Source organism: Leucopleurus acutus (assembly GCF_964270905.1).
Source record: "Leucopleurus acutus genome assembly, chromosome: 15".
Lineage (NCBI taxonomy): Eukaryota > Metazoa > Chordata > Mammalia > Artiodactyla > Delphinidae > Leucopleurus > Leucopleurus acutus.
The window spans coordinates 7,839,075-7,851,440 of NC_139157.1; the positions used below are offsets into that span (position 1 = coordinate 7,839,075).

At 55.9% G+C, this 12,366-nt stretch overlaps 1 protein-coding gene across 3 annotated transcripts in view; it reads right to left on the bottom strand.

Moving 5' to 3' along the window:
* Positions 1–7,037, bottom strand: part of LOC309972258 (solute carrier family 22 member 1) — a 33,276-nt gene extending 26,239 nt beyond the window's left edge. For all 3 annotated transcript variants that reach the window (XM_082855874.1, XM_082855872.1, XM_082855873.1), the window contains exons 1-2: positions 6,528–7,037; positions 1,597–1,700 (exon numbers count right to left, since the gene is read on the bottom strand). In XM_082855874.1, the coding sequence (XP_082712000.1) occupies positions 1,597–1,700; positions 6,528–6,938 (515 nt within the window). In that variant the 5' untranslated portion in view covers positions 6,939–7,037. The remainder of the gene's footprint in view (positions 1–1,596; positions 1,701–6,527) is intronic.
* Positions 7,038–12,366: the final 5,329 nt, after the last annotated feature.

The window sequence follows — 12,366 nt, forward strand, 5'->3', positions numbered from 1 at the left end:
AAGATATCACCTCACACCTATCAGAATGGCTATTATCAAAAAGACAATAAATAACAAATGTTGACAAGGATGTGGAGAAAAGGGAACCTTAGTACACTGTTGGTGGGAATGTAAATTGATGCAGCCACTATGGAAAACAGTGTGGAGTTTCTTCCAAAAATTTAAAATGGAACTACCATACAATCCAACAGTTCCACATCTGGGTATTTTTCCAAAGAAAATAAAAACACTAATTCAAAAAGATATCTGCACCTCTATGTTTATGGCAGCATTATTTACAATAGCCAATATATGGAAGCAACCTAAATGTCCATCAATCGATGAATGAATAAAGATTTGGTGTGTGTGTGTGTGTGTGTGTGTGTATATATATATATATATATATATATAATAATGCAATATTACTCAGCCATAGAATAGAATAAATTTGTGACAACATAGATGGACGTAGAGGGTATTATGTTAAGTGAAAGTAGTCAGACAGAGAAAGACATATACCATGTGATCTCACTCATATGTGGAATTTAAGAAACAAAACAAATATATATTTTTTAAACTCATACATGAAAATTATCTACTCCTGAAAATAAATAAATAAATGCTAAAAATATTCTAATCTATTGTGACTGAAAAATTCACTCCAACTTCTTCCCACATGTAAAGATGAAATTAAGGAAATACGGGGTGCTTTAAGGAAATACGGGGTGGGGGGGTGTGTGGGGAAGAGTCGTCCACACACAAAAATCCACTCTCTCATCTCTCACTTACCTTCAACCTTCCACTGACACTGCCATTGCCCACCAACTTCTACATGTGGCTCTTCTCTCCATATGCCCTCTCCTAGCTTATCTCAGACATGGTTTATAGCTTTAAATACCAATTGCCGGTGACAAAGCCCAAGTATTTAACTCTAGCCCAAACCTCATAATCCAGCTGCCTTCTTGGCACCTCTTCTCTGTCTCACAGGCTACTCTGAACACATCTCCAATCTTACCACTTCCAAGACAGAACTCTTTTATTTATTTTTTTTTTTTTTGTGGTACACGGGCCTCTCACTGTCGCGGCCTCTCCAGACGCGCAGGCTCAGTGGCCATGGCTCACGGGCCCAGCCGCTCCGCGGCATGTGGGATCTTCCCGGACCGGGGCACGAACCCGCGTCCCCTGCATCGGCAGGCGGACTCCCAGCCACTGCGCCACCGGGGAAGCCCCAAGACAGAACTCTTGCTTGCTCCCACCCACTTCACCCCAAAAAGCAGCAACCGAGGCTGCCCCTAACCTGTTCTGTCCCATCTCAAAAAATGGCCCTGCCCGCCTCCACCCATCAGCTAGAAGCATAAACAGTGGCTCTGTCCCCCTTCCTCTCAGCCCCACACCCCAGCTATACACTCTGCGTGCAGTTTCAACCTCTGAAACCCATCCTAAATCCCCACCTGCCTCCGTCCTGCTGCCCCACAAAGTCCAAAGCACTCGCTGTCATGTCTTGTCTCCCTCAACTGCTGCAAAGATTCCCACTGGCCGCGTTCTCCCGCCATTGGCCCCTAAAGTCCGTTCTCTCCACGGTGTTGGTGCTGTTCAGTCGGATCGGCCTTTACGTACCTGTCTGCAACGTAGCCGGCGCCCAGAGAGCCCAGGAAGAAGCCCACATTCACACAGGACTGAAAGAGGTCCACCTTCCAAGAGTCATCGCACACCAGGTTAAACTGCGGGTCACACCGCGGTCGGAGGGGCCGGAAACACAAGACCGTTTGTAAGTCAAACTACACCTTCCATCCTCCCTCCGGACAATGTAAACGTACAACACAAAATGTGGATCCCCCAGGTGCTTCACACCTTTTCCTCTTTACCACATTTTCATAAGACAAATTCAAGGTTTCTGGTGAATCTCAGTCAATGTCATTATATGCCTAATATCTTTATCGTGGCTTTACCCTCAATATACACTAAACAGGCTGTTGTCAAGGGCCGCTGACAGTTATCAAAAGACAGCATGGCCAAAAGGGAAGGTTTCTAAAGGAAATACAGCAAAGTAATTATCCAAAGACATAAATGTGGTAAAATAAATGTCTTCCAGAGTTGGTCAAGGCCCTTAATTAAGTACATATTAATTATATGTTTAATTATGTAAATTCTACCCATAATTATGTAAATTGGTCATGACTGATGGAGCTGTGAGTGTCAACACGAGAATCGCTGAGCAAAGACACACAGGCCCGGCGGTGGGAGCTTCTAGGGAGCAGCCTGTGTGCTGCACAGTGTGCAGGGAGTGGGGTGAGGGGGACCCAGGGGTGGCAGGAGACTCAGAGGGAGGGATTGAGGGGGAAAGACCTAGGCAGAGGCAGGAGCGGGTCCCCTGGGGAAGGACACTGGTGTGTGCGGGGTTCCCTCCATGCCTGGCACACGCGTGGTGATGCCCACACGCCTGGGCAAGCTGGGGGGCCCGAATGCGGGAGCATCACCGCTTAGAGCTCAGCGGTGCAGAAAGCAGGACGGCGCCCCAGGGACGCGAGAGGGGCTGGGGGGTAGCAGCCGGGGCCCTCGCCTCCCCATTCCTGGCACAGCACCAGCTGGGTGGTGTCCAGGGACACTTTGGATTCATGGTTCCGCCCCACCAGGCGACACTGTGGGGTGTGATGCAGGGAGGTCACTTAGCAACTTTGGGCCTTAGTCTCCCAGTTTCCCAGTCTGATAGGTGTGTGGTGCCCGTCCTGTCGCCGTCACAGAGCTAGTGCAGGCACTGCAGGGACGAATCATGTGCACATGGTTTGGTAGATAATAAACCATTTAACTTTCTCAGTGGAGGCTTTGTACCCACCACCTTTAAAAATCTGAAGTTGCCTACACAAGCCATGCCCTTTTCCTGGTCCCGGGGATCTGTCATGAGCACTGTTAAAAAAACACAGGAAAACTCCTTGCTACCACTGGACTTTCAGAAACTAATACTGAGCTCGCGCTACCATCTGTCTCATGCCCGGAGCCCGCTGTCTGCTCGCAAGAGTAGCTCAGATCTGAGAGACAGGATGAGATACCAGTCGCTCCCGTTCTCTGCCGGTCCGGGTGTTTATTCCCTTTAAAATTCAGCTGAAAACGCCCTCGCCAGGAAGCTCCTCCTGCAGATCTTTGGCTTTCCTGCTCCCTGGTCCCTGTCAGCAGAATGCGGGGGAGGCCACTCCTGGGTGTTATCTAGCTGTCCCAGGTCTGCACCGGCAGCTGCCTCTTTGCAGCCTCCGCCCACTCCGCCAAGACGACTTTCTGTGCATTCTAGATTTCACCAAAGCCGCAGGGCACCGGTTTTTTTGCCCTGGGTTTGTTCTACTCTTTGCAGTCAGCATCTTTGTAAGATGTCCCTGCCACCCCTCCTGAAATGCCCTGGGTACCATCCTTCCCCGGGGACGTGCAGAAGCCAGAGTGTTCACGGAGCTCAAGGAAGGGGCACCCGGCCTTCCCTGCTAACCCCGCCTTCCCCGAGGACTCTGCCCCCAGCTGCGCTGAGGGTCTCAGTCTGGAGGCATCTGCAAGGCTCGTGAGCCTGCCTGGCCCTGTGCTCCCAAACCCTGCCACTGCCCCCAGACACTTTTGTGCCACCAGGAAGACAAGTCTGGCCCCTGGGGAAAGCCTGGGGCTGCACAGGGGGAGTGCAGGATGGGGTGTCCTAGGCCGGGTCACCGTCCCTGCTGGAATTTCACTGGGACCAGGCCGTGTGGTGGGAATACAACCTACAGAGCAGCATGGTATTCACCAAGCTCGCCCGAGTGCAGAATCGCCCAGCGTCCTCGTTAGAACACAGGTTCCCGTGGATCCTGTCTCAGCAGATATGGATCAGAATCCAGGTGATCCCTGGGAGCAGGCGAGGGTGGAAACAGCACATTCCTGCCCCAGATGGACCCTGACCTCCGCCCCCAGGACGAGGGGGGTAGCGGAGCCGGGTATTCAAACAGGTTGCCTCATCGTCCTCCCCTAAGCCGGTTCCAATGTCCAAGGCAAGGCCAAGTTAAAGATTATTTCTGCAGAAATGAACAACAAAGGTGAATTCTCCCCAAATTAAGCTTCAGCTTTGGATGAGAAGAGGGGGCAAAAGGGGTTTTGAGGCAGTGGCAAGGGAGAGTTAGAGGGAAGCCCACTCCTTCCGGGAGAAATTGTGCTCCCGCTGCTGACCTCAAGGCCCGCGCTCTCATGGCCTTTCATCGCCTCCAGCCGGGCCCCACCGGCCCTCACACTCCGCAGGTCCCCAGATGAGCTCTACCCTACAGCCCCTCAGCTCGCCCTCCCAGGCCTCCCCAACGCTGGATCACAGGGCAACTGGAAGCCCACGGTTGGCCCGTCGTTTCTGTGTCCCCTCCTCTCCAAGTCCACGGTCCCGCTCAGGCCACCACCTGGCCAGGCTCCCACACCTGCACAGACTGCCGCTGCCCTGTGTTCCAGCCTCAGTTTTCAGGAGCTCGGTTCCCCTTCCTTCCCAGCCAGAGCCCTCTGGCAAATTGGCCCCCAGCCCCTGCCGGGCCTGTATCTCTTAAATCGGTTCTTCTTTTCATTCCTGTGACAACCATGTTGGTTGACAGTCCCGCCGGGACTCATGTCTCGGCCTCCTCAGGCTCTCCCGGCCTGACGAAGCCCCCAGCCCCACGCCCATCAGCGCCTGGACCATCCCCAAGGTCCAGCGAGGACGGTCTTTGTCCTCTGCCTGACCAGCGAGCTCCCTTGTTTGGCACGAAGGCAGGGTGGCCAGATTTAGAGAAAAAAAAAAAAAATACATGGTTCCCTGTTGAATTGGAATTTCAGATAAACAACTCTTGTTTTAGTATAAGGATGCCCCCTGCAGTATTTGCATTCTCAGCCTCGGTTGTATTCCCAGGTATTGCACAACAATTGTAGCAAATGTTGTGCAATACCTGGGACTTAATTATCCTGAAAAAAGTGTTCGCTGTTGACCTGAAATTCAAATTTAACGGGCGTCCTGTATTTCATCTGGTGACCTGCGTAAGGACTCAGTGCTCTGGCCTGAAGGTGAGCTGGTACCACCATTCTCCCCTGGGACTCCTCTACTGGACCCTGGATTCCAATCAATTTAACAGCTCGTTGCTGTCCGAATGTAGCACCGGCTCCCTCTCCCCTGAGCTTTGGCTCACGCTTCCCCGCCCACTCTGTTCCCCCTCCTTACTGCTCAAAATACCACCCGAGGCTCCATTCAAATGCTACCTCCTAAGGACCTACTGTCTAGCACAGGGAACTATACTCAATATTTTGTAATAACCTTAAAGGAAAAAGAATCTGAAAAAAAATAGATATGTAGGTATGTATACCTGAATCACTTTGCTGTACACCTGAAACTAACACAACATTGTACATTAACTATACTTCAATTTTTTAAAAAATGCCACCTCCTCCTGGAAGACCCCCATGATCAGCTCAGTAGCTAAGATCCCCCTCCTTAGAGCCCACTGGCCCCTCCGCATCTCCCACACATGGTCTGGGATGCCGGTCTTATTCTCACCACTGCCATCTGTCCCTCACTCCCTGGAGACTGCAAACTCCTTAAACCTCATAGGTTTCTTCTCTGTCTCCCTCCTGGCATCACACCCAGTGCCCGAACAGAGGAAAAGCTCGGAATACGTTTGCTGAATGAACAGATGGAGGAGTGAGTGGATGAATTCTTGCATCTGACCCTTTCCAAGCAGAGTATACTGCAGACACAGAGAACAATACTTCCCCGTCCTGGTCTGCTTCTAGATTCCCAGTGCCCACGCTTGTCACGGTACAACACTTTCCACAGGGTCCGTGAAGGAAAAAAAGCCTGGTGCCTTTTTACTAAAATATTTACAAAGATAACTCATTAAACTGTGCAGGCAAAGCCTTTGCCGCCATCCCATCCCCCGTGGGCCGTCCGTGGGACACCCAGCGTAGCTCGGCTTGTCTGGTCAACACCTTCATGCTGACCCCTGTGAGGGCAGGGCATTGTCATCGCTGGTTTACTGATGAGGAAACTAAGGCTCAGAGAGGTTGAGTAACCTACTCAGTTTCGCTCAGCCAGTCCGGGGCACGGCTGGGTTTCTGTCTGACTGCAGGGCAGCTTCCACCCAGCTCAGAGGCCAGTGTCCAGCTGTCACGTGTCCATGGCTCTTGAATGCAGCGGGGGAGGGGGTGGGGGGGTGGGGGCGAGGGGGAGGCGCTTCACAATTCTAATAGTGGGGAAGCTAGACCCCAGGTGAATTCCGCAGGCCTGCCGAGGAGCCAGCGGGGCAGAGAGAAGAGGAGCCCCGGTCTCCCCAGAGACCCGCGTCCAAACAACCCAGCTCAGCCCGGCTCTCGATGGTCTCTCCTCAGTTTCTTCCTTTAACACCCAGAGTCTGTGCAGGATTAAACGAGGGAAGAATCCCGAGTGCCCAGCCTGGAGCCTGCTGATGCTACAGTTCAGTGAACACAGCCCCGCTCCCTCTTTCCTGCCGTGAAGCTGAACCCTGTAGTCTTCGTCATCTATTTCCTCCCTGGCCCTGAAACCCACAGGCTCGGCCCAGCGCAGGGCCTGCGCGTACCTCGGTCACGACGGAGGAGCCGGGCGTGTCGTACACCCAGCCGTGCCGACAGGGGCCCAGAGGCAGGAGGCTGCTGTTGGCGGCCAGGCCGGCCAGCGGGTCCACGCAGCCGAGGGCGCTCTGGTTCCAGTCCACCTCATAGCGGCGGCACTGGCGGGGGAAGGCCTGGCCCTCGGGCCCGGGGCCCGGCACCGTGTAGTTGAGCTCTTCGGCCAGGCTCCAGCCGCATCGACGGCTCAGCTCGGGCACCCCGGGGCTCCGGCAGCGGTGGTCCGGGGTGAAGGCCAGGAAGACGATGCCCACGTAGATGGGGGCGAAGGCGGCAGAGAGCAGGCATAGCGTCAGGAAGGCTTGCTTCTGGAACCAGCCAAACTCCCCGACCTGCTCCAGAGCGTCGTCCACGGTGAGCATGGCTGAAGCACCACCCTCATAGCTCTGACCAGACCTCTTCGGCCGCAGGGCCCAGGGTCAGGGTCTCATGTGGGTTTCTGTGCAATGGGCTGGTCTGAAATCAACTTGCTGTCTAAGCGTAACAGCCCTGGAAGCCAACCAACTGGAAATAATCTTTCACCCTGCGGTACGGGTTTCAGGCAAGGGCGGGAGGATGACGGGCCAAACTGTTTGCTGGGCCAGGGAGTCCCCTGGGCTGAGGGCCTAATTCTGTCGAGTTGGAGTTCACAGCGCAAGAGCAGTGAGCGAGGGCGCTGCGAGCCTCCCCGCACTCTCTTCCAAAGGGATTACCTACTTCAAAACTCTTTATCACCCAGACAAACCAAAGACAGCAGCTGGCCACCGGGCACAGCTACAGGACCTACTACTTGTGATTGGCATCTGATGCAGGGTGGAGTGAGGGTCTGGCTGGGGTGATGGGAGAGCCAAGCCCTCCAGACAGACCCGTCTCCCTACCTCCTTGTCCCAGCGTAGGACGACCGTGTTCTCTGGGACCCACGTGGGACTTCACCCAGCTTCACTGCGTCCCCAGGCAGGCTCCCGGCTGCTGGACTGCACCCTGAATCCCCAGGAAAGAGGGCCAACGGGGCCATCTGGGCACAGACCTCCATGGCCCCGGCCAGAGGTGCTGATAGAAGACCTCAAAGAGCCCCAGGCAGAAAACACCTCCCCCTCCCCCCAGCTCAGCCCGGACCTTCAGGCCAGGTCCCTCCCTGTGCACACAGGAGGGACAGATAACAGATGCAGGGGCTGCCCATGCACCGTCTCGTTCCTGGGACTCCCGCCTCTTCACTCCGTGGACAATGGGAGCTGGCCACCGGCTGGCCTGGTAATACAGCCCGCCTCAGGGAGCTGCAGCTCTGCAAACCACCCCCCCTCACCTGGACTGAGCGCTCACTGCTGGGGAGGGAAGGAAGAGTGCTGGGGGCAAACCTCCCCAAGGCAGGGCCTCGGCACACCCAGGCCAGGCGCTGAGTGAGATAATAGAAACTATATCTTAGTCTCCCCCCACCCGCCCTGTTCCTGGCACGGAGCCCCTGAAACCCTTGACATTTCCTAGCCATAGGAGTGTCTTCCGCTCAGCGAGGTGGCCCCAGGTGTGCTCCTGGATGGCTGCTGGCCACAGGAAAGACCAAGCCGTGGTTAGAGACTTGGAACTTCCAGCCCTGCCCCCATTCTCTTGAGCGGGGAGAAGGGCTGAAACTGGGGATCGTGCTGACGACGTGGTGAAGTGTCCATTAGAATCTCAGTAGCTGGGGTTCGGAGTGAACACACCCACACACCCCAGCCCCACGGGGACGGCAACTCCTGCACTGGGAGCCTCCCCGACCTCTCCTGTGTATCTCCTCTTCCGGCTGTCTTCCGATCCTTCACCACATCCTCTAATAAACTGGTGAACGAATCAATGTTTCCCTGTTTTCTCTGAGCCGCTCTAGCAAATCACTTGAATCCAAAGGGGGAAGAGGTCACGGGACCCTGATTTACGGCTATGTCGGACAGACGTGTGGGTAACCTGGGCACCTAACAGTGATTGGCATCTGAGGGGCAGGGGCAGTGTCATGGGTCCGAGCCCTTAACCTGCAGGGTCTGACGCTCTCTCCAGGTAGATGGCGTCAGAATTGGGCTACACTGTGGGACACTCAGCTGGTATTGCAGAGAAGTGCTTGGCGTGGGGCAGACACCCCACATTTGGTGACCAAAAGTGAAGTGTCCTGTGTGAGGAGTGAAGGGGACTCCCTGGAGAAGGGAGAGCTGGGTTCTCCCTGCACTGGAGGAAGCGACTGGGTTTTTCTAACACAACCAGCCCCAAATGCACGGGCTCCCCTGACACGAGTCCTTGGCTTGGGAAGCAGCCAGGGTGCGATCCTGCCCCCAACACAGCCTGGGGAGGAAGCAGGACCCTCCCTGCCCCCGCCTCCCCAGCCAGGCCGACACCCACTTTTCTCCGGGGAGAGAGCGCCCTCCGGCTCTCCGTGGCCTGGGAGCTCTGTTTTCCTCTTGGACCGGAGAGCAGGGAGGCCCTCCCCTTGCCCTGCATCACTCCCTCCCCCGGTCTCCCAGCCCCTGGTCCAGGCTCACATCGGGGTGGCCGGGTCCTCCTGGGCTCAGGTCGCAGAGGGCAGAAGCGACAAGGCCCGTGGGTAAGCGCCAGCTGGGAAAGGCCGGTGCCGCCGTCCTCACTGGCCCCTCGGGTGACGGCCAGGCTCCTCGCTGATCTTGATATTTACGTGATATTGCGAGAACCCTCGAGTTATCCACGTGTTAGAGACAAGAAACCAAGGCCCCAGAGGTCAGTCCCTTGTCCACTGTCACGCTGCTGGCTCGAAAGCCCCAGGGCCAGTGACCAGCGACCAAGTTTCCAGGACTCTTACGCTGCCACTCAACTTGCCCAACGGCCAATGAAACACAGATTTCACGCAAATATGCTTCTTTTGTTCCAGGACTGTTCACCCCAGGCCTTGGGACCTCCTGAGGCCTCAGAGGTAAGAAGAGAGGCCGGGCTCCCCTCCGGGAAAACAGAGAAGGAAGAGGCGTTAGGGGCAAGCCTAGATCTGCAGGTGAAAACCCGGCCACCAGGGCTCCCGAGGTTCAGGTGACCCTCACAGTGGCGTGATTTCACCACGACCGGGCTGACTTTCCAGAAGGGCTGTGGGAGAACGGGCCTGCCTGCCACCCTGCGATCCCGGCCCTGGAGCTCCTGACCCTGCTGCCACTGGGCATCCCCCGCCCCCCGGGCTGTGCTGCAGTGGGGCGGGGACGGGGTGGGCCGCCGCTGCCCCGGCACCGAACCCCAGGGTCGCTGTTTCCCTCTCCGTGCTGTCAGGAGGGGACCGTCCTGGTGGAGCAGACCTCTCCTCTCAGCCCCTGACCCCGGCACCTTCTTCCAAAGCAGCACCGCTCAGTAAGGCCATTAGGGGACAGGTGTTAACTACACCAAGAAGCACGGAAACGGCCAGAAGCATGGGAGCAGCACGGGAGGCCGCCGTGAGGCTCCAGCCTGGCCATCAAAGGCCCAGCCTTTCTTAGGGGCACGGACTGTCCCTCACACCCCAGGCTCCTCCCCAAAGCCGGCGGCCAGCTCCGACGGTTCTGCTCTGCCTGCACCCAAGCCACTGACACAGAAGGCTGCCGGGAAGGATGTTCCCACCCAGGTCTCAATCAGAGGACAAAGCAGAGGCGTCCTCGGCCTCCACCTTGTCCTCCAGGGACCGGGGCTGTCCTCCCCATGGCCTGCATCTGCCTCAGCTGCCCATGACAGTCTTCTTGTCCTCACCTGTCCCAGGACACAGGCAGCAGGGCATTATTAAATCCCTACTTACCCTCCCCACCTCCAGAGCTCAGAGGGCCGGGTGCGCACAGACGCCACCACTGAGGCTGGGGCTCCTGGGACGTGGGCTAGCCCACGAGTGCAGGCAGGAGCCGGTTCGGTTCTATCCCTGATGAGGCTCCAACATTCCAGGGCGGGGTAGCCTCGAGACACTGTGTGGAAGCCTTGTCCAAGGGAAGCCGCTCAGCCCTCAGCTACCCACCGCCCTGTCCCCGCAAAGGGACCCACTCACTCCCCCACTGCACAAAGTAGAGCGCCTACTGTCTGCCAGGCTCTGCTCTGGGCACTGAGGACGCAGCAGTGAACGAAGAAACAAACATCTCAGAGCAGAGGTCTGTACTTAGCAAGGGACATGCTAGACTGTATCACAGTAGGTGGGAAGAGCGACGGAGAAGGTCTTAAGCAGGAAGGTGTGGGCTGTGACCGCAGAACCAGTGATCAGGGATGGCCTCTCAGAGGTGATGTGAGCCTTGAGGGAGGGAGAAGGGCGAGCCCTGTGGATGGAGGAAGAGTGTTCCAGAGAGAGGGGCCGGCAAGAGCAGGGGCCCGGCGGGCTTAGCGAGGAGGCCAGCAGGACTGCCGGAGAGCCAGCGTAGGGAGCAAAATGACGGACGCCGGAGGGGCCATGGGCCAGGGCACAGGGCTCTGCAGGCCCCGCCGGGACTGAGCTTTACCCTGCGGGCCCCCGGAGACAGTCTGAGCCTGAGCAAGAGGCCGGGATGGAAGGAAGCAAACTCAGGATATGACTGAAGGTAGAGAGGAAAGGATTTGCTGACGGACTGGGTGTGGGTATGAGAGCAAGGGAGGGGTCCCGAGGTACCAGGCGTTTGGCCTGAGCATCTGGAAGGACTGGCTTGCCCTTAACCGAGGGGACTAGTCTGGGCGCTGCTGTGAACCGGGCCACGTCCAAAGAGCGTGTGGACAGCACATGGGAGAGGGGCTTTGGAGTCAGCGAGCCCGTTCAAAGCCTGCCTCCGTCAGCACCGAGCTGTGCGCTATTCATCTTCTAAGCCTTAAGCCTCACGACTGCAAAATGGGTCCGCACCTGCCCACCCCATGGCGCGGCTCTGCGGATCAGAAAGCCTGGGGCGGGAGGCAAGCTTTTCTGTAAAGGGCCCCGTGGTAAATGCCTGGGCATAGCGGCCTTTCTGGGCCGTCTGGTCTCTGCAGCTGCTCCCCTTCAGTCCAAGCGCTAACGCAGCCCTGAATGAGACGTAAATGAACACGTGCGCCCAGCTCCCCACAGAGCTTCATTTCGGCACATGGAAATTTCAGTTTCATCCAATTCTCATGTGTCATGTAATATTCTTCTTCTTTTAATTTTTTTCGACCATTTAAAAACATAAACCCCATGCTTAGCTTGTGGGCCGAACCAACTCAGGCGGGACACAGCAGATGGACTTAAAGCTCAGGCCTTGGGTCGGGGTGAGCTGTTGTTATGACAGCAGGGGAGGGAGTCCGATGACTCCTCCTGGCTGTGCAGAAATGCACAACTTCCCCCTCTTGGATAACATGCATTTCCCAGACTGGTCTCTGGTGAAAATCCAAAACAGAAAAAAAGAAGAGACAGTTAAGGGAATTCCCTGGCAGTCCAGTGGTTAGGACTCCTTGATTCCATTGCAGGGGGCATGGGTTCAATCCCTGGTCAGGGAACTAAGATGCCGCGTGCCATGGGGCCAAAAAAAAAAAAAAATTAAATTAAATTTAAAAAAGAAAAGACAGTTAAAGGAAGAGACTCAGGACCATGGGACTCAGAAACACTCTATTTTGCTCACAACTGCCAAGGTCCACTGTGCCCAGCAGATAGAAAGCATTCAAGAAACAGTTCTTACATTTATGACTGGATCTAATTTGACGGGTGTGCCAGCACTGTGTGTGTATGTGTGCATGTGTGTACACACGTAGGGGTGCCCCTAAAGGGTGTTCAGAGGTTCCCAGAAGCCTGGCCTGAAAAGCGTCTGTGTTCCCCACCTCCTGAGTGGACTGTAGCTTCTGTTCCCAGTTAGGGGCTGAACTGTGCTCTCCTTCACCCCAAACTCACATGCTGAAGCCCTAACCCCA